We start from the raw sequence: 21,622 nt of genomic DNA, 5'->3' as shown, positions 1-21,622 counted from the left end.
CGGCCCGCGCCCGCGAGTGGGCGCCGACGGGGACCCGCGCCGCGCTCCTCGGGGACCCCGCGGGCGGCCGGTGCCCGGCGCTCGCCTCCTGGAAGCCGCGGGTCGGCGCTCGCCCCCTAGGGCGCTGGGGCCTCCGCGCTCGAACAGAAACTGCTCTTCCATTGATTGGGCCCCGTTGGGCGAGCGGCCGGTGCGTGTGCCCCGAGCGAGCGCGTGCGGAAGGCAGAGGGCAGGAAGTAGGACTTCTGCAGCGACGGTGGCGGCGCGGCGCAGGGGACGGAGCCTTCCTTATTTATGTGTGTGCCGGCGTTCGCCTTCGCCGCCCGAAGACTTCAGGGAGCGTCTCCGAGCCGCGTTCCCAGCGTGTGAGGCACGGAAGGGCTGGCTGTCTGAGCACCATGATTACCCATTAACCTCCAAACTTTCCTTTTTCTTAACCCAAAGAATATCGGTGATTTTTGTCCACTGCTAGCAGAAGAGGAGAGGACCCAAGGCTCTTGAAATGCAGCAAAATCCTTATTTCTAAGCAGGCCCGAGATAGTGATATGCAGACCCCCTCTACTCCGTGAAGTTTTCTATCCTATGGATATCGGTCTTGAGATTTGAGATTGGAGAGCAGTCCTGTCTGCACTGGGTCCCGCAACCTCCATCCTTTCAATGCCCAGTTTTCTCTGGGACTGCTGGCCTTCCCTGGAGATCAGAGCGCTGCTTTGTGCCATGGGCTGTATTCAGAGCATCGGGGGCAAAGCCAGAGTCTTCCGGGAAGGCATCACCGTGATTGACGTGAAAGCCTCTATTGACCCCATCCCCACCAGCATCGATGAGTCCTCCAGCGTGGTGCTCCGCTACAGGACACCCCACTTCCGTGCCTCGGCCCAGGTGGTCATGCCACCCATCCCCAAGAAAGAGACCTGGGTCGTTGGCTGGATCCAGGCGTGCAGCCACATGGAGTTCTACAACCAGTATGGGGAACAGGGCATGTGAGTACTGCTCAGACACAAGCTGTCGGGGGTGGGGGGGTGGTCTTCTCGGGGGGGGGAGCTTGGAGGCCTGGGGTGGGAGGGAAGCTTCAGGCAGCGGTGGAAGCCGTCCCTGTGTCCTCCTTGGCCAGGTGATCTCCAGGGTTTGCCTGGTGATTCGGATCGGGGTCACGGCTCTGGGACCTCTCTTCCTGCTGTCACCGGCCCCTGGGGTTCCTGCGTCCTTCCCTGCGAGATGCTGAGAAAGCAGAGGCACGTTCCACCAGGTGTCTCTTTGGCAAAACAAGCGTGCTGTCCTGGGGCTGCTAGAGAGGCTGAGGCTTGGCACCCCCCTCTCGCTCCCCCCCCACCCCACCCCGGGGCTCAGGCCTCCCGGAGAGGTCCATGTGGCGGAAGTTAAGGAGAAGAGAGTGGAGCCCTCCATAGTTACTTGCACAGGTGCTGGGCTCGAACTTGTCTCTGCAGTGTTTTCACATGCATATCAGGACGGGGAGGTGGGGGGCGGGGGGAAACGCTTTGCTGTTCCGGTGTTTTGCTTGAGAGGGTGGCTCGTTTTAGAAACCGAGCCTTCTCGGTTCAGGGTATAGCGTTTTTCTCTCCCCGAGGCAGAAGGCCGCTTGATGTAGACATCCTGTGTCAGTGTCCAGAAGGCTCCAGAGGGGCCCTGACAGCTGAGAGGAGCCCACTGGCCTCTTCCCTCCAGCCTGGGGCCCAGAACGTTCCCAGGACAATGCACGTGTGGGTGCAGGACACGGGGAGCCGGCGCTTTCTTTCCTGGCGTGCGCTGGGGTTCCTGGGGGTGGCCGTCCCAGTGTGGAAAGAGAAGAGGTGGACAGGAAGGAAAGCCACTTAGCTTCCAGGGCCGCCTGAAGACAGGGAGGTGAAAATAGCTGTTTCCGAGCACGAGGTCCCTCTGAGAGAGCGAGGCGGGGCCCCAGGGACAGCTTCCCAACTGTGCCCGGGACTGGCGGGGGATACTCTCCCACGGCCAGCCTCTCCAGGTGCATGCTGCTTCTTCCCGGTTCTTCAAGGGAGGAGCGGAGCAGGGGAGCACCCCCAGGACTTGGGCCTTTTCCCGGGTCTCAGGACATCCTGGGCCCCTCTGAAGTTAGAGGGGGCGGGGAGGGGATGGAAGGTGGCAGGACGCTAAATCTCATTGCGTTTCCTTAGTGACTCTGAAGTTGTAAGGCAGACGAGAAACGCGGTAAAGCGTAAAATGAGGGCGTAAACAGGATCACCCCACAGGGGCCCACGCGGGGCATGTCCCTCCATCAACCTGATGTCTCTGCCCAAGGCCCTTTCGTTCTCCAAAGTGGCTTTTAACTCGGTGTGTGTGTGTATGTGTGTGTGAGGGGGGGTGCTGACTTTCCATTGCAAGAAGGGAAACATGATTCTGAGTTATTCGGTGTGGACTGGATCCTAGGAAGCCTTCAGCCAGAAACCTTTTTTGGACCCTGCAAAGGATCCGGGACGAGTGACAAGACACAGGCGCAGAGGGTTTTCTGGGGGTTTGAGGCACAGGCTACGTTCTTCCCGAGAAGGGGTAGGGAAGGCAGAGGGTTTTGCTGACCATGGAAAGACTGGAAAGATCCGAGTGCCGGGAGGAAGCTGGGGGAGAACCAAAGGGGCCGAGTGCCGAGGCAGCGCGGCGGGCAGCGAGGAGGAACAGGCCCGGCCGGGGCCTCAAGTTCCCCATCTGCACACAGGGGCTTAAAGCCTCCGCTCTGAGCACTTTCAGGCCCTGTTGCTGGAGGCAGGCCTGAGGCCGGAGACCCGAGATGACTTTCCCTTTCTGTGCCAGTCCTTGGTTCCTGGTTAGAGGAACCCAGTGCGCACCTAGACTGCAGTCAGGCAGACCTGGGCGGGTGTCCAGGCTCTGCCACTTTCCAGGGTGTGTGACCTCAGCCACTCTGACCCTCGGTTTCCCCGTCTGCAAGTAGGGCCAGTCATAGTCCTTGCCCTGTAGCTTTCACTGCGAGGATTACGAGAGATGACATTTGTCAAGCAGTCGGCACGGCACCAAGCCCTCGGTGGTCTTTAACGTGGTTATCATGTGAGCGTTCTTCTCTCCTGGGGGGGGGGGGGGGGGGGCGAGCCACGGTGTCCGTAAAAAGTTGAGAATCGTGGCTGAATCCGGGCAGATCCAACTTCTCCTGGGAGTGAAGTTTCTCCTGAGCCCAGGTCTCTCTCGTTCACAAAGCACCCACTTCCTGACTTTTAAAAATGTTAAAATAGCGCAAGTCACGAACGATTTGAGCTCTCCGAGGTTGAAGGCCGTTTTGTGTGCTTTCCATTTGCTTCCTTTTGTTTTCTCCTCTGCCCTGCCCGCCCCCCCCCCCCCCCCGCCCCCTCTCGGGTCCCCCTGCACCCGCTCTTCCTGCCTCCGCACTCCCGGCTGGGGCAGGACCAGCTCCACAGAGAGGGCAGAACCTGAGGCTCTCTGGACAGGGGCCGTGTGGAGCCATCCCCCCGGCCAGCCACCTCGTGTGCCGGGTGACAGCCGCCAGGGCGGATAAGGAGAGAACTGCCCGCAGGTGGCTCTGAGGGGCCAGTGAGAGGCCAGTGCTAGGTGACCACCGTGTGGCTGAGACGCTGAGTTGGAAAAAGCTCCACTTACCACCGATTGGCCAAATCGTGCTAAAAAGTGGAATTAGCAGAGAGCACGGCTCCTCCGATCCTGGGCAGAGCTCTGTATTCGACCGGCGGCCTCTGCAGATGAGAAGGGCTTGTTTAGAGAAAGCCTGATGTCTGCTCCTTCTTGAGCATTGGAAACATTTAGGTGCCATCTTCCCAACCCCAAACGACGCTCTTTCCTGTTTTTTGTTTTTGTTTTTTTTATATTTAACGTTCATTCAACTTAGAGAGAGAGAGAGAGAGAGAGAAAGAGAGAGTCAGAGCACGATCAGGGGGAGGGGCAGAGAGAGAGGGAGACAGAGGATCCGAAACAGGCTCCAGGCTCTGAGTGGTCGGCACAGAGCCCGACGCGGGGCTCGAACTCGCGATCGCGGGGCACGATCTCAATGCCAGGAGCACCCAGCGCCCCCGCTGTGATCTCCAGACCCTGCCCGATGTCTCCGGGAAGGGTGCAAAGCCACCCTCGAATGAGAACCGCCGGGCTAGACCCAGAGGATCGAGATCATTAGAATGAAACCCACGCCCGGGACCTCAGTGGCCAGGGGAGAGGGAAGCCAGGTGGCAAAGGTTAAGGTCAGGGCCCCCGTTCTCTACGAACGGGCTTGTATTCAAAATGTTAATTCCAAATCCTTAACCGGAACCCGTAATACCCTTTGACGTTATCCCTGCTTAAAATTAATCCCTAATCCAGGAGAACTTTACAGAATGACATCCCGGGCTGGAAATATATGCAGTGGAACTGTCACACAAGCCACCTCGGTGATACCCCGACTCCTCCAGAGGAGAGCCATGGAGCGCTGAGTTTCTCCGTGCCAGCTTCACGGGATTCTATATGGTTTTCGGGCCAGCCCACACTGCTTTAAAAGCCACCTCCCCCCACCCCAAACTGTTGGAGACACCTGTCTTCACAACCCCATCCTCTGCAATTCCTCAGCCACCACCTGTCAGCTGGCACAGCCTTCTAAGCGACAAGTCACAGTTTCTAGCCCGCGGGAGACGCTTCATGTCGTCCCTCGTTTGCCCTTCTCTGAAGCCCTCAGGGCGGCCGGCCCACGGCCAAGGCCAAAGGGCAGACTTGGGGGTGAAGTGGGGGGAATGGCTCAAGAGACAGCGTCTCTCAGGGGGGACAGGGCCACCTCCCCTCACCCTTGTCCCCCTGGTCCAGCCGGGTGCGGATCCTAGCTCCGCCCTCCCGCGGTGCTGTGACCTTGAGACCAGTCTCTTAGCCTTTCCGGGCCTCTCTGTTCCCATCTGTGAGATGGGGAGAATGGTCCCTTCCCTCCCTGGGTTGCTGTGAGGGGTTAAATGAGATAGTGCACGATAAGAGCTCAGCACAGTGCCCGGCACACACGATGCACTCGATCCACGACAGGTGTCGGTGTGGTAGCTGCTAGTAGTTGATTATTAAATCTGGGATGCCTGGCGGAGTCAGCGGGAAGACTGCTATACGTAGAGCCGCTCTCTCTTCCGGGGTTGGGTGTCGCAGACCCGCCTACGGCGTGAGAGCCTTGAGCGAGGAGACCTGCACTGCAAGGTCCTTCCAGCCAGCACACGGGGGGACACCTGCTTCGGGACCACAAGGAGGCTGGTGGGAAGGGGCCAGGCGGGGGCCCAGGGACTGAGGCCACAGGCCGGTGGCAGGACGCCGGAGCTGGGGGATGAGCAGAGCTGCCCGGGCTCCCCTTCCAAGGACGTCATGGGGCCCTCCTTTCATGACGAGGACACAGCCTCTGAGACCTGAGGCCACTTGCCCAAGGAGCCTTGCTCTGCTCCAGCGGGTGACCGCGTGGCCCCTTCCTGCAGCCGCGGGCCCACACAGAACAATCGAGGACGAAGCTTCCTCTCTGGGACCGGAAGGCTGCCTCCCCCCATCTGCTGGGCCCTGGCGGAGGCGAGGGTGGCGTGGGTGGGAGAGGGAAGTCCTTGTTTCCAGGCTTTGGGGCGGGAGGAAGTGAGGGGGACTGCCCAGCCCAAAGAGAGCTCCCCACGGACCGGCCCCAGCCAAGCGATGGCTCCAACCCTCACCTTCCGAGTGCCGAAAACAAAAGCTGGCTGCGCCCGGAGACGTGCGAGGAGGCACCCGACAGCCGTGGCAATCAGGGAAATAACAAATCAAATCCTGAGGTCTTCTGTTCTTTGCTGATCGGCTCCGGGTAGAAATGCAGCTGATTCGGTGTTGGGGTTGGGGGGAAATGGACCGCCTCACGGGCTGTTTGAGGGGGTACATACAGTCCAGGCAGCGTCTAGAAGGTGGGTTTGGCTGGCTCTGTTACAATTTCAAACCTACATGCCCTTCAGTGCTGTTCTACCTGTAGAGTTTGTCTTGCAGGGACTTTGTGCACCTGGCCCGGGGCCTGGCATAGGGTAGGCGTACAAAAAACATCTGAACAACAACAAATTGCCTAATGTGTGAATGGAAGACCCAGGCCAGAAGGATGTATATATGAGGATGAAAACTCCAGCACTTGCAAAAAAAAGATTTTTTTTTTTTTAAATATAAGGGGACGCCTGGGTGGCTCAGTCGGGTAAGCATCCGACTTTGGCTCAGGTCGTGATCTCACAGTTCGTGAGTTTGAGCCTCACACTGGGCTCTGGGCTGACAGCGTGGAGTCTGCTTGGGATCCTCTGTCTCCCTCTCTCTGCCCCTCCCCTCCTTGTGCTCTCGCTCGCTCGCTCTCAGTCTGCCTCTCCAAAATGAAACGTTTCTTTAAAAGTTGTAAAGCATGCAGCGTAGGAACCCATTTTTGTTTAAAAGAAAACACTGTGAATGGGAACACGTACCGTGGGTCTATGCAGAGAAAGGTCTAGAAGGATGTTTACCAAAGCGTAATGTGGTGAGTAACCTCAGTGAGGTGGGGGCGGGAGTGGAAGACGTGGCTTTCCTTTCTCACTTCATATACTTCTCTATAGCGATTTTTTTTTTTTAAAGAAAAACACAGCTTTTACAACTAAAAATTAAGATTAGGCACCGTTGGTCCTTTCCAGGGGACATGGTGCTGGGGCCTGGATGAAGGGGGGGTGGGCTGCAAAAGGAGTGGGGCTTGGTTTTTGGGAGAGCCCTGGGAGCAGGCGGTGGGGGGACACCCCCAGACCCTCCCTCGGAGAGCAGGTGCCTGGTGGGAAGGGGCTGGCCTGGCAGGCGGGCACACGGGGCAGAAATCAGGAAACTGGGCTCCCGGTTGCAAACTTTTGCAGAATTTGAACTTTTTGCAAATTGTACAAGACCATGAGATCTGTAAAACTGGGGACCGGGCGAGATAAGCCCTAAGTGCCACTGGGACCAGTGTGGGCAGAAAAGCCTCGGTCCAAGCAGCCCTCTTGCCCTCAAGCCTCAACTCCTTGTCTGTAAATGAGTTTCTCAGAGCATCTAACGGGCATCAGTTGTGGGATGTGAAATAATATTGAAGTGAACTCATTTAAGCCTAAGTGTAACTGTAATTTAATGTTTATTTTATTTTTGAGAGAGAGAGAGAGAGAGACAGTGCGAGCAGGGGAGGGGCAGAGAGAGAGGGAGACACGAATCGCAAGCAGGCTCCAGGCTCTGAGCCGTCAGCACAGAGCCTGATGTGGGGCTCGAACTCACAAACCACGAGATCGTGACCTGAGCTGAGGTCGGCGCTTAACCAGCAGAGCCACCCAGGCGCCCCGATGCAACTGTAATTTAAAGCAACGTATTTATTTGAATGTATATTTGGGGGAAAAATGTATCTAGGACACTCAACGTGTTATTTCCGTGTGTTTCTTAGGAAAAACTAAATGCAGTTTTTTAAAAAAATGATTTTAAGGAAAACAATGACGTGAATAATAGTACAGGAAGTATATAGAATGTAGATGGGACCAAAATGAATAGAGATGGGAAGTTTGGAAACTCTGTTCTGAGACCCCTGTCTGGGGTCCAGTCTGGCTCTGGGGTCCAGAACTCAAAACGCGGCCAGAGCCCCGGGAGAGGTGGGGAAACCCTGGGGGTGTGAGGGGCCGTCTGTTTTGGGGGGAGAGCCCTTCAGGCTCTTCCGGGCGGCTGGGAGAGGTGTGCTCCTGTCGTCCAAGGTCAATGAAAGGGCCAGTTCACCTTCCCTCTGAGGCACCGCGCTGGGCATCCCTGGTTTCCTTCACCTCCACCCAGAAGCTTTTGCCCCCGTGATGCTCCCCGGCCCCCAGGGGTGGCCCTCAGCATCGCCTCTACCCTCCTCGGTCTCCAGGGAAGGCCCTTCTAACCCCTTCAGACCCACACCCTCGGCCAGCTGTGATGCTCGAGCTCGTGTGTGTATGTGCGTGTGTGTGTGAGTGTTGGGCGAGGCCCGTGTTGGAGGCCTGTGGGTAAGGGCCTCTGTGTGTGTGTGCACATGCGTGTGTGTGTGTGTGTGTGCATGGTTGAGTGAGGGTCTTTTGAAACCGCTGGCTAAGAGCTCCCTCAGGTTGCGGGTCCTGGCCTGGCGGCTTTGTGGTTGTGTGACCTTGAGATAGGCCGGTACCGTCTCCAAGCCTCTTGTATAAAACGTGCCCCTCTGACGTGTCCCCAGGGTGGTTGAGGAGAAGCACTGGGGAGATGTACGTACATAGGGTACCTGACACGTCCTCTGTGCTTAGGGAACATGACCATTGTCACCGGCGTCACTGCAAGGACAGCGGGTGCTAGGGACAGCTACTCCAGGTGAGACAATGCATGAACGGGGTGGCTTTGGGCACTCTAAACTCCTTAAGGAGACCCCCTTTTGGGGCCCAGGCCCTGAAGGCGAGGCCGGGCAGGCCGCCCACAGTCACCAATCCAGGCCACCAACACTTATTTGCCTACATCCTGGAGGCCTGGCCCCTGCCCTCTAGAGATCATCACCAAGCGATCGCATGGTCATCGGATCACCCCTGTGCATGCTCCAGGAAGCAGCAGGGCGAGGACTGAATGGCAGCGGATATGGGGCCACCTGGGTGGGGTCAGGGTGGGCTTCTCTGGGGGGCTCCGGAGCTGAGCCATGAGGAGCAGTGACCCGCACAGGAGGAGGAGGCACACTGGTCCTGGCAGAAGGCCTCGAGACAGGGAGGGACAGGACGGGCACGGCCCATTAGAGGAACTGAGAGCGGCTGGTGGGTCTGGAGCCTGGGGAGAGTGTGCGTGCGTGCGTGCGTGCGTGTGTGCGCACGAGGGGTCCTGGGCTTCAGATGCGTTGGCTTTGAGGGACAGTGCAGACAGATTTGTGTTTTGACAAGATCACTCCCGCTTCTGGGAGAATATTGTAGGAGGCAGGAGTAGAGGCCGGGAGACCCGGGAGGAGGGAGGGGTCCTGGCCAGGGTGAAGGCAAAGGAGAAGGGGAGTGTGCAGAGGTGAGAGAGAGAGTCCAGGATGGTGCCAGGTGCCCGGAGGGTGCAGCGTCCTCCAGTGGCAGGTGCTCTGCACACACTGATGGCAGGTGCTCTGCACACACCGACGGCAGGTGCTCTGCACACACCGACGGCGGGTGCTCTGCAAACATTTGGTGAGTGGATGGTGGATGGGGATTGCCACAGGAACAGGGCATGTGAGGGAGGGTGAGGAGTCTGATTCCGACGTGTGTGCACACAGTCCTGGGAGCCTTGCTCACACCTTTAAGTGGCCTCTGTGCACCACAGCCCGCCTGTGGGACCTCTGCCGTGCAACGAGGAAAAGGTTCGGTGTGTGCAGGGCTGGGGTCCCACCTCGCCCCTCTCTGCCATGGAGCAAAGAACCGAGGGTCTGCTTTGAAGTTCAAGGTCGTCCCAGAACAAACAGGGAATCTTGGAGGAGGCAGTGACTGCATGCAGTTCATTCCTTTCCAAGCATGTATGATCCCCAAACTGCGGAGGTCACAAAGGCTTCAGATCAGTCAGGGCTGGCACACCTCTAAATGCCCCCCAACATGGTTTCTGGAAGCTTCTACGTATTGCCGTTTATATGTTTATATCAATACATCTAATCATCACAAAAACCTTGCAAGGTGGGTAGGACTATCCTCAGTTAACTGATGAGAAAACGGAGGCTCAGAGACTTGTAACTTAATCAGAGCTAGCAGCTGGACTGAGGCTGGATCCGGGCTGGCGTGTGTCCCCCAGAAGTTGTTCCCTTGACTGCATTCACTCCCACCTCGTCGACTAGGCGAGGGCGGCGGGGGGTGGCTGGGGCCCTGGGGAACAGAGGCAGCCCATGCGGGCCTGTGATGATTGGAAGACAAAGGCCCCGGAACCTGATTCTGAGTAACATCCCACATGAGACACGACTGTCTGCTGGCTCATAAGGACCGTCACCCGCCTGTGACTGAGCCGAGGCTCGGGCATTTGGAGGCTGGGGGAGAGGGGGGCCGCTCTGGTGCTGAGCCCCACTCCCTCAAAACAAGCCAGCTCTTAGGAAGTGAAAGACAGCCACTGAAGAGTAAAGTTCCTTTTGCAAGTTGACTTTCTGCCTTAAAAAAAAAAAAAGAAAACCTTTTGCAAGCGAGTACGGTCACCGTGACAGCACAGAGTGGGTGCTTTCTAGGTGCCTGGACACAGGTGGGGCAAAGGCACAGGCTTCTAAGAAGTCCAGGACAGGGACCCTAAACTCCTTTTCCGGCCCGTGATACCCACCTGCGGGGAGAGCCGGGTCAGCAGGCTCACGACCTGCTGTGTGGGTGGCCTGCCCGGCCTCGCCTGCCTGTGACTGCTGTGGCCTGTTGGCTTTCGGGGACCGGTGGGGACTTCAGAAATGGGAGGTCGTTTGAGCTGCTGCCCCAGTTCCCTGGGAGTTTGATGAGCTCAGGGCCCCGGGCAGGAGATGGCCTGGTAGGCAGGTGTTACCCTAATTTGTGACTTTTTCAATGAAACGAAAACAGAAATGAAATAAACAGGAGAATTAGCAAAATCACATGCCTCTTCATCCCTCCCAGGCTGGCCCCAGGTTTGCTAATCGCTGACGTGAAGCGATGCATTTTGGTGGAGGGGTGCGTCTTTTTATACCGATAAGTTATGCCCAATGAAATTCACCATCTGAACCATTTTTGAGTTGGGTGGCATTAAGTCCATCCACGTCGTTGTGCATCTGTTTCCAGAACGTTCCCATTTTCTCCACCTGGAACTCGACACCCATTAAACATTGACTCTCCGCCCCCTACTCCCCTGGTATCCACTGTTCTACTGTTTCTATGAATTTGATGACCCGAGGGAGATCTCCTATACGTGGAATCATACAGTATTTATCCTTTTGTGTCTGACTTCTCTTACTCAGCATGATGTCTTCAAGGTTCATCCACGCTGTAGGATACTGCAAAGTTTCCTTCTTTTTCGAGGCTGAAGAATATTCCATTGTGTGGACAGACCCCATTTTGTTTATCCACGCTCCGTTGATGGACACTTGGGTTTCTCCCACCTTGTGGCCACTGCGAATCATGCGGCTGTGAACCAGAACGCGTCGCAGGGAGCAGCGTATTCTGGAGAGGACCGCTGGCTTCCTCGGTTGTGCCGAAGTCTGGGTGCAGCACGGCCTGACCTCTGGGATCACAGGGGCTCGGGTGGGAGTGGCCCTGGATGAAGTCTGGCCGCCTGGGTCCCAGGCCCCACTGCTCGGGGAAGAAAAATCCAGCCCCTGGCTTCACTCTCTTTATCTGCCGGGCGCACGATGGACATGAGTGTTGTTGATGAGTGTTGATGCACCAGACGCTGCTGTGCTCCCAGCCCCCCGGGGGCACGTGTCCCCAGAGTAACTTAGGACAGGTTGGTGTCTCCTTCCGCCTGAGAGCTACTGTCACAGTAACAGTTGCCGTGACCGAGTTGAGATGGTGCAGGAGGACAGGATGTGGCTTTGATGGGGGCTGTGTCTGGGAGAGCCCAGACGTGACGGTGGCTGTCTGTGTTATCATTTGGTGCCGCCGTGGCCCCGCGAGGTAAGCCTCAGGGATGCAGCCTTGTGGGTGGCCGACTGAGTAAACTGGTCTTCCTGTCCTCAGGTCCAGCTGGGAGCTCCCGGACCTCCAGGAGGGCAAGATCGAGGCCATCAGTGACTCAGACGGGGTGAACTACCCCTGGTACGGCAACACCACGGAGACGTGCACCATCGTGGGCCCCACCAAGAGAGACTCCAAGTTCATCATCAGCATGAACGACAACTTCTACCCCAGCGTCACATGGGCCGTGCCCGTCAGTGAGAGCAACGTGGCCAAGCTGACCAACATCTACCGGGACCAGAGCTTCACCACGTGGCTGGTGGCCACCAACACCTCGACCAATGACATGATCATTTTGCAGACGCTGCACTGGCGTATGCAGCTCAGCATCGAGGTGAACCCCAACCGGCCCCTCGGCCAGCGCGCCAGGCTGCGGGAGCCCATCGCCCAGGACCAGCCCAAGATCCTGAGCAAGAACGAGCCGATACCGCCCAGCGCCCTGGTCAAGCCCAATGCCAACGACGCTCAGGTCCTCATGTGGCGGCCCAAGTACGGGCAGCCGCTCGTGGTGATCCCGCCCAAGCACCGGTAACGGCCAGGGCGCCCTGCTAGGCTAGACTCGAATTATAACGCTGCTCCTACCCACACCCGCACGGACTCTTCGGTCATTCAGCAAAATACAACCACTCTACCTTCTCGAGCGGGCGGATCTCACTGTGCAAAGGCCCCGGGATGGCCTCCCCCAGCCCTCTTGGCACCTGCTTCCTTTCGGGGAGGGGGAGGCCCGGCCGGGACACCTGACCCCACGTGCCCCTTCACCTCGGGTCTCCTCTCCTGGCAGTTCAGTCATTCACTTGCAAGCCTCCCCGAATCAACTGCTTTTTCAGTTTTTCTTCTTCTTCTTCGTTTTTTTGTTTTTTGGGTTTTTTTTGTTTTGTTTTGTTTTGTTTTTTAAACACCTCTTTACGAGGTTCAGGGGCGGGAGGAGGCGGAGCTGGTCATGACTCTGACCGGCACTGTTGCTGATCTGTGAGTGGCGGCTCCCCCCCCCCCCGCGGCCGCGCCCGCGGCCCCCCCCCCCCCCCCGTCACGCGGCCTTACGTAGACTCGCTTTGCCAAACTTCTTCTGCCTTAAGCTGAATTTAAAGGAAAAAGCCCCAAACCGACAAAGAAATAGGATCTCTTTTCTACCGGACTGTTCACCTTCTGCTAGAGGTGAGGGAGGGGGCAGGGCCAGGGCAGAGAGAGAGGGTGCCTGGCCCCTCCTCCCGGGTGGCTCGTGGGGGGGGGGGGGCAGGGGGACAGATTTAGACCTAAAACCAGCTGCTCATTCTTTCGTTTCAGCAGAAACGAAACCAGACAGACCACCTAAAGACCCCTCCCCCCTTCTCTCGGGCTCAGGTGGAAACCCCCGTGCCCCACCCCCCCCCACCCCATACCTGTGCAGAAGGGATCTGGGCTTCCTTCCTCTCTCTTCTTGGCAGCCTTAACTTGCCTGGGGTGGATCTGGGAGGAGAGAAGGAGGGTTGAGCCCAGGGGATTTTCGCCAATCCTGTCCTCAGCACCCGGCCACAGATGGGCCCGCCTTTCCCTTTTCCGTCCACACTGGCCCCAAACGCCTGGAGGGCCGGCCACCTTGAGCCGGACTTAGTTCTAAGGTAAGAAAGGCGGGTGACTTCCCTTCTGGCTCCTTCTCAGGGGATGCCCCTCCCGGGGGCTCTGGGGGAAGCTGCAAACAGGCTCTGGGCGCCAGTGTCGGAGGTTGGGGAGACGCTGTCCGGCGGGGGGCGGCGGGGGGGGGGGTGGTCCTGGATCTGGGGAGGCCGGGAAGGCTGTCGGCAGACACCCCTCTGCTGCTGATTCTCAAGGAAGCAAAGCGGGGCCTCGGGCTGGCGGGGGTCACGTGGGGCCATGGTTGACAGGCATCGGGGCCACTCTGGAGGCTGGTCGGGACAGCGTGGCCAGTCTGGAGGGCCACCTTCCCTCGGGTCCAGGGCCCTCCGGAGCCCTAGGATGGTCCTGAGCGACGCCGAGCCTTCTGCCTTGAAGGCTGCTTGCAGGACCTACAAGGGACACCCCACGGAAGCCCCCCTTCCTCCAGCTTGCCAAACCCCACAGCCACTTCACCGGGCCCTGGGTTTCCAACTAATAATAATACCCAAGCACAGAAAACCGTCAGAAAAGAAAAAGCGTTCATTTCTGCAGCCGATGAGCCACTTGGACGAGCCCCGGTGACAGCGTGGGAGGATGTGGGTCACCTTGCTCTGCTCCTTTATCCACGTGGTAGTATACTTATCCAAGGGGTGCTTCACGTCCAAACTCTCTCTCCAGCCCCGCTCCCGACATCGGGCCCACAGCTGTCCCGGAACAACGGGACTGTGGTTGCCTGCGCGATGCCCGGGAACCCCTGTGTCAGGCCTAGGACCTTCCCCCTGTGCCCCTTGGTGTGTAGAGACCCAGTCGCCCGGGGAGGCCTGAGCCTCGAGTGAGAGGGACGATGGGTCCCAGCTCTACCTCTGGGGAAGGGCCAGGCCGGGAGCGGGTGGGCGGGGGGCCAGGGTGACGGCGTCCTGATGCCGTGGACAGGACCTGGCCTCCTAACGGAGCGGCCCTTCTGTGCACTCAGGTCTTTCTTGCACTAAAAAAGGAGGAAGGGCCCTGGGCGAGGGTCAGGAAGCTGGAGTTCTGGTTGTGGGCTGGGTCACCACGAAGGGGATCTTACTGTGCTAGGGGGTGGCCCTGAGCTGCTGGGGGCAGCGTCCCGCAAATAGGCGCTCGCTGAGCGTGAGCGAGCCCTCCTGCCAGGAGCCGGCGCTGTGCCCACCCGAAGGGGGCACGCCTGCTGTGGCTGCCCGCCCCCCCACCCCCCCGCATGCCTGGGCCCCAGCTCACCTTGCTCCCTGACTCACCCTGCCCCTCCTGTACCCCTTTCTCTCTGTCCCTCACGGCCTTTCTGAACACGGGGCTGGAAAGACCCTGGAGAAACGGCAGGTCTGGCCAAGGACACTGGGCTTAGCTTGGGTCTGGTCCCTGGGCCTCCTCCCTGTCGGGAGCACAGACCCCAGGCTTCTCACCTGGGTCCCCAATCCCTCCGGTGTCCCCGTTTCCTGGCGTGGACACACTCCTCCAGCAATAAGGACCATCCGTGGTCGTGGAGAGTACTGTGAAAACAAACCAATGCACTTACCAGGAGGCACAAGACTCTTGAAGAACATGTAATATTAACCTTTTTGAAAAACAACAAATATTCACAAAGAGAAATAAAATGTAATTTTAAAGTAGGCCTGGCTAGGGTCTGGATGTTTCTTTTTTTTTTTTTTTTTTAATTCTATCTTTCTTTTTTTTTTTTTTTTAATTTTTATTTTTTTAACATTTATCTATTTTTGAGACAGAGAGAGACAGAGCATGAACGGGGGAGGGTCAGAGAGAGGGAGACACAGAATCTGAAACAGGCTCCAGGCTCTGAGCGGTCAGCACAGAGCCCGACGCGGGGCTCGAACTCACGGACCGCGAGATCGTGACCCGAGCCGAAGTCGGCCACTTAACCGACTGAGCCACCCAGGTGCCCCTGGATGTTTCTAAAGTGCTGGTTCATTTTGGGGTCCACGGGCCTGTATTGTGGCCACGGGAGTGAGCGTACTTGGAGGTGGGTCACCCTATTGACGCGTCCTCCGCTGTCTGCAGCCCTGGGGCCTCAGGTCCCCACCCAAAGTGCCCCTGGCTGTGCCCCGTGGTGAGGAGGGACCGCAGGCTTGAGGTGGAGGCAGGACTTGAGGGCGGCTTGGCTTTCTGGAAAACAGAAGAAACCCGCGCGACAAGGGGAGTTAGTGCTCAGATGGGGCCCTTACCCCCTGGACCTTGCAAACCTGTCTTCGCATGGAGAAGCAGGCATCAGGACAGTGTCAGTCTAGAACATGGCCCTGTGCCCTGCCCCCAGCCGGCAGGTGACGGAAGGGGGTTGCGTGGGGCCCAAGCCTGCAGAGTACAAACTTTCTTTTACTGAGAACTTTCTTATGAAAGGGGAGGTGGGTGAGTCCAGAGGTCCTGGAGTGGGTGTGGGCTCTGAGGGCGGGCCATGGATTCCAGGCAATTTGCACCAGTTTGGGTCAGACACCACGCCTCTCCGAGCCCCATTTACCTTGTATGGAAAGTGGCGATTCTTTGGGTAGCTGCCTCCCAGCTGACGTGGTGAAAACACGGGTCCTACTCAGTTTCCCAGGTGTTAACTTACTGAACCCTCACAAAACCAGGTGCTATTGGGATCCCCGTTTTACAGATGAGGAAACTGAGGGACAGAGGAGTCGACAAGCTGCCCAAGGCCACGCCTCCGGGAAGAGGCAGAGGTGGAGTTTGAACCCTGGCCCTGGAGCCCAAACCCTTACCGCTGCATGCGCACGCTCAATCTTGGCTTGTTGCTGCGAAGCATACATTTGGTGCTCAATAAGTATCAATGACTATTAAGAAAGCCCCGTGCCTTTGGCTCACTCCATCCTGGGCTTCCCCGGGCAGGAAATGCCTCTCCCCTCCCACAGGAAGGTTCTGTGCAGCCCTCAGTTCCCTGATGCCCACAGTGAGTCAGGCCTGGGGCCACCCGGTCAGCTGCAGACCGCAGGCTCACCCCTCAGGGTTGGCGGCAGCGTTTCAGCACTGCCCCGGAGGGCAAGGCCCCCCCCCCCCATTCGCTCTGGGCATCGGGGACTCGGTTTCTTCTCTGGGTTTTCCACGCGGCATCCACCCAATAGCATTCTGCATCCTGTCTCCTGGGTCTGAGACACCAAAGCAGGAAATTGCATAACAGGCCCCTCTGGCCGCCCTCCACCCAGATGGCTTATGGGTGGTTCAGTTCACTGCCGAGGTTTGGCTTTCGGTTGTGGAGTCGGCTCCTGAGCTCTGCCTCTGGGAGTGCCTGGTGTGTGTGTGTGTGTGTGTGTGTGTGTGTACATGTTCATGCGTGAACACAGAACAGGGGTGCAGGCCTAGCCAGCAGCGGGAGAAAAGCCAAGCTGGATCACATCAGGATTAAGCCAGAGTTGCTCAGGTTTGAACCTTCAGGACGGCACACAGCTGAGGGTGCTCTGAGGGCACCCCTACACTGGGGGTAGCCTTCGGGGGGGGGGGTGGGAGTGTGTCCGGAGGCTGGCCATGAGTATAGCTGATTCCAAGTGGCATTTAGTCACCCAGTGGAAGCCCTCCCGCCTCTCAGGCTGATAGCAGGTTAAATTTAGAAGTCCCAGACTGGGATGAGACGCAGACACCAGACTCGAGCCAGCTGTCGCAAGGTCCCCTCCAGGAGCGGGGCCTGGGCGAGCCGGCTGTCTGGGCTGGGCCGGGCCCACCTGCCCCGGGATGCCTGGGAGAAGCAGGCACACCAGGACCCCACGCGCAGCCTGCCTGTCACCTCTGGCCCCTTCTGGGGAGAGCCCAGGCTCTGGACTCTGGTTCACTGTCAGGGCTTCAGTCCATAGAGGAAACACCACCTGCTGTGGTCCAAGAGGAAGACAGCTTAATGGGAACTGCAAGGGTGAGGGCGGCCGGAGCCGTCAGGCCCCTGGGCGTTTCGATCGGCTCACATGTGCCTTCTCACCTCTGGCTCGACTTGCCTCTCGGCCATCTTCTGTCCCGCCGGGCTGGCCCCACAGACATTGTTTCCCACCTGGCCGGGGCCCGGGGCCGGCCAGTGCATTAAGGCAAATACCGAAGCACCGTGCACACACACTATCCAAAAGGGCCCGCGCAAGTCCTCAGCGTGCGGCTAAGTCCTGCAAAGACGCACATCCAGAGCGAGCGCTTCGGGGCTGGAGGGCCCTAGAGGTGCCTGTCACCGCGGAGCCCACGGGATACGGAAGGGAAACTTTGACAGAGGAGGAAACTGGTCCTCAGAAAGGGCTGCGGGACTTGCTGGAGGTCACTCAGCTGGGAAGCTGCAGAACGGGGTGGGTTTCAAACAGCCGTGTTTTGCCCTCGCTCCGTCTCTTCTCTCTCAGCCACAGCACTCCAGTTCCACCAGACGGCCCGTAGCCGTTTTTCTGCAAACCTCAGCGCCGGAGGCCACCCCACCGCGTGGTGCCGAACACCAGCCAGCGGCGGCCCCGCGGACACTGGAAGATGAAAATCATTAAGTGCAAAGGGAACACATCTGAGCGAATGAGCTCTGTCTCCGCGCTTGTGTCCGGGGAGGCTAACCCGCACGACCGACATGGGGCCAGGCGGACTGGAAGGCAGAGACGGGATCCGTTCCTCCGCCGGCCCGAGCCCAACTTAGGTCTGAGTGCTGCTGCCCCGCTTCATATTTTATGGTCCCTTTTTAATCAGATGACGGGCGGTGGTATTTGCAGCGAGCGAGACGCAGTCAGAAGCCCCGCGCTATTCTTGGCCATAACTGGCTGCCGCTTGTCTCGCTAAGTGAGGTCGGCCGGTTGCCTGACCTCGCATGCCTGGGTTTCCTGATCGGCAGGCCGGGACACGCACACCTACTCACCCTCCCAGCGAAGCAGAGCAGCTGCGCTCAGTGTTAACCCTGCACGCGGGGCCGCCTCTGACATCAGGGACCAGAGACTTCCTTTCTTCAACATGGCTAACGTCACCGGCAACATCCAACATCCCAACGTTACTGGGTTTATTCGGGATTCTCAGCATCCTCAACAAACACATACGGAGTGCCAGCCAGTCAGGGAAGTGGATTTCAGTGTTGTTTCCTCAGCTACATTGAGCTAGAGTTCACACACCATGTTGTTTGTTTTTTTTAATGTTTCTTTAGTTTTGAGAGAGAGAGAGAGGGAGCGTGAGTGGGGGAGGGACAGAGAGAGAGGGAGACACAGAATCCGAAGCAGGCTCCAGGCCCCGAGCCATCAGCACAGAGCCCGACGCGGGGCTCGAACCCACGAACCGCGAGATCATGACCTGAGCCGAAGTCGGACGCTCAACCGACGGAGCCCCCCAGGCGCCCCAAGACCGAGTTCACGTATCAAACAGCTCGCCCATTTAGAGTGTATGGTTCATTGGCGTTTATTCACAGAGTTGTGCAGCCAGGACCCCAACATTGGAATGTTTTCATCCCCTCAAAAGGAAACCCCATCCCTGTTAGGTAGCGCTGCCCCCACACCCCAGCCCGAAGCTGTTCTGTCCCCGTGGATGTCCCTACTCTGGCCATTCCGGCGTGAATGGAAATAGACCCCGCGGGCTCGCCCGTGCTTGGCTCCCTTCCCTCGGCACGTTTTCGGGGTCCCCGTGTTGCAGCGTGCATCGGCGCCCCCTTTTTGCCAGAGATGCTTGAGATCATCTCCTGCGTGTGAGGCCCTTTGCTAAGCGTTGGGGAAGCAGCAGCTTGGTGGCTGCTGTCCCAGGGAGACAGCTCGCTGTGCCGCTGTCTGCAGGGGGCCCGACCTGCCGTGGAGGATGCGGGCTTCTCGGCCACATGAGAGAAGTGGGGAGGAAGGGCGTTGCAGCCACAGGAAGCAGAGCCACCAGGGAGGGGCCCATCGCTCTCTGCGGGCTCTTAGCGCCCCCGTGGGAGAGGGCGCCTACCGACACCCCTCCGCCCAGTTAACTGTGTGGTCGTAGCTCTTTAAAGGCACTGCCACTTGTGGACGAAGGAGAAGGTTCCGGGAGGGAGGGGAAGAGCCCACATCCCTGCAGGTCAGGAGGGAGTTCTCTGGGCTTCTGGGACCGCGTGGCCTCTCACTTCTGATATACACCTGCCAAAAGGGAGGCGGGAGGGGACGCAGTGAGCTCACCTGGGTTTGCAGGCCTGCGCCGCCCCTCCCTGGCTGTGTGACCTTGAGCAGGTAACCTTTGCTCTCAGGTCTCTGTTTCCTCAGTGGGCACAAGAGGGGTTCCTCTCCTCACAGGACTGTGGTGGGCGTCCAAAGGTTAACGGACACGAAGGAAGCGGAACGATAGTATCGGGTACACATCAGGTGCTCAGGAAACTTGACCCACTGATACTGGTTGGCCCCTGGGCCTGTTTCCTCATCCGCAAGACGGAACTACAGTGCTTTCTTCGTAGGGAAGGACTCAGTGGGGTCAGCAAGCAAAGCCCTTAGCCCAGGGTCTCACACGTCAGTCAGGCGCCCCATGGGGAGTAATTGTTGTTGACCTTGCGACCAGATGTTAAAATGGTGTTCTTCTCTGCCCCCGTCTCAGCCCACGTAGAAGGTAGGGAACAACGCAAGTGTTACGGCCCCACCCTCAGCCCCCCTCACAGGCCACCCACGCTGGACGTGCCCAGGGACCGAGGAGCACCGTGGCCTGCCTGGGTCCGCTCCCTGCGCAGGGGTGTGAGCAAAGCGCAGTGGATGGGGCAGGACAAAGGAAGGCCGCCCTGCGGAGGGCTCTCCGTGCACCCTGTCTTCCTCGGGATGGCCGCTTCACTCCAGCCCCTCACCAAGATGGCTGTCCCTGCCAGCCCGTCTCTGCATGGGCTTGGCCTCTGCCCGCTGGGTGCTTAAGGCTCAGTTAACGTTCACCACCGACGCTCCTATTGGAAACCATCCCCAAGAGCTTAGTTGCATGGTCCTGCACCATGCAACTCAAGGCTGGTTCCACCGCCTGCCATCTTGGTTTCACTGGTTTCTTCTGAGCGTCGTCAGCGCCCTTGGCTGAAAATGTAGATGGGCTGTTATTTATTATTGTGACAACATACTCCTAAAATTTCCCATTGTAACCACTTTTGAGTGGACGGTTCTGTGCCATTACGTACACGTTGTCGTGTAAACATCACAACTGTCCGTCTCTGGAACTTTGTCACCTTGCACAGCGAAAACTCTCTACAACAGCTCCCCTCTCCCCAGCACCCCTGGCAAACAGCTCTCTACTTTCCGCCTCTGGATGGGACGTATCTAGGGACCTCATATCAGTGGGATCGTAATTTGTCTTGTGACTTACTTCGCTCAGCATCGTGTCCTCAAGGTTCATCCATAGTGTAGCGTGCGTCAGAATTTGCTTCCTTTTTAAGGCTGGTCCTTACTTTCCAGGCTTTTCGGTCTGAGCCGTGGGTCTCGACTACCCAGAGGCATCCTGGGATTACAGCCTAGTCCCCGCTGCTCGAAGTGAGTCATCAATACACCAGTAAATTACAGAGCTGTACAAGGAAGTCCATGTGTGGTTCATTTTTGGAAGATTTCCCTCCCCATCGGTTAAAATAATAAAATTCCAAGTGCTTCAAGAGATAAATTTTTCTCATCTGGAAAATTCCCTTAGCTGGAAAACGCTATTTTCCATGAAATGAGGTTATTTCTAGGCACGAATAAGGAGGTAAGAGTAGGAGGAAGCATTTGGGACGTGCTTAGCCAAGGCGGACTCCAGGGTGAGCTTTGAGAAGGTCCTTTACCGTATCCTCAGGAGCAGGTGTTTATAGGTGTAAACTTGGAGTCCCCCCATCCTCTTGATCTGGGCACAGCTCATCCCAAGATGTGGTGGGGACAGGAGGGGGAGCCCCGGAGGCTGCGGCCAGGGTGCCCCACTTGACCACCGGCCGGTGTCCTCATCACGAATTACTGGCAGAGGAGGCATCTGCCCTGACGTTCAGTGATCATGCGGTTTGGCTGCAGACCTGTCAGCAACGGAAAATGAGCTCTCTTTGGGACTTCTGGAACCTCTCTGATCCGTGAGGAGTTCGGCACTGCGGGGCCTCAGAGAATAAGCCTCGCGGTTGGCAAGGCGTGAGCACCAGGCACCAGCTTTTCACTGCAGAGCCGTGGATTGGGTGGTTAATGTGGCACTTATCAGGATGTTGTTACGTGGGAGGCAAAGGGACTTCCCTGCAAACGGCCGCTTCCTGTAAAGGTTGCTGAGGGGAGGCTGGCACGAGCTCTGCAGCTGTCCCCTTGACAGGCAGCACCACACCACAGTGATGTGCCACACGGATATGCTCCATCCCCCTTTGACGGATGAGACTCCAACTCCCTGCTCCCAACAGGAAGCTGATGATCTTATAGAAACTGTGGGTGTGAGAAACAGCGGTGGGGTTGGCCATAACTGGTTGTGTGATGGCCACGAAACCCAGAAAGGTCTGAATCCTGCCCACGATCTGTCTTGCTCTCCTGGGAGGTCTGAGGGAGGTGGACGCCCTAGGAAGAAGCCCCACTTCCCTTTGGTTTTGAAATCCAGCCTGAGAATCCGGAAAGCTAGGTCCTGCAGAGCAGCTC

General features: G+C 58.0%; 1 protein-coding gene and 1 long non-coding RNA gene across 5 annotated transcripts; one reads left to right on the top strand and one right to left on the bottom strand.

Annotated features, from left to right (window-relative positions):
• The first annotated feature begins 33 nt into the window (after positions 1 to 33).
• On the top strand, positions 34 to 14,758 carry FAM78A (family with sequence similarity 78 member A). 4 transcript variants are annotated; one of them, XM_040482670.1, is made up of 4 exons: positions 34 to 980; positions 11,541 to 12,692; positions 13,040 to 13,135; positions 13,527 to 14,758. In XM_040482670.1, the coding sequence occupies exons 1-2, from the start codon at positions 658 to 660 to the stop codon at positions 12,067 to 12,069; spliced, it is 852 nt and encodes a 283-aa protein (XP_040338604.1). In that variant the 5' UTR covers positions 34 to 657; the 3' UTR covers positions 12,070 to 12,692; positions 13,040 to 13,135; positions 13,527 to 14,758. The 4 variants fall into 4 exon arrangements, with proteins under 4 accessions (XP_040338604.1, XP_040338603.1, XP_040338602.1 ...); XM_040482669.1 differs by having other exon boundaries at positions 12,825 to 13,135; XM_040482668.1 differs by having other exon boundaries at positions 13,040 to 14,758.
• On the bottom strand, positions 3,646 to 12,902 carry LOC121035124 (uncharacterized). Its single transcript, XR_005792758.1, has 3 exons — positions 12,791 to 12,902; positions 10,161 to 10,162; positions 3,646 to 3,657 (listed from the first exon to the last, which is right to left on the bottom strand). It is a non-coding gene; the product is annotated as an uncharacterized LOC121035124 (long non-coding RNA).
• Positions 14,759 to 21,622: the final 6,864 nt, after the last annotated feature.

Source organism: Herpailurus yagouaroundi, unplaced genomic scaffold (assembly GCF_014898765.1).
Source record: "Herpailurus yagouaroundi ecotype Mexico unplaced genomic scaffold, PumYag 160, whole genome shotgun sequence".
Taxonomy (NCBI): domain Eukaryota; kingdom Metazoa; phylum Chordata; class Mammalia; order Carnivora; family Felidae; genus Herpailurus; species Herpailurus yagouaroundi.
This window is presented reverse-complemented; position numbering and strand designations above follow the sequence as displayed.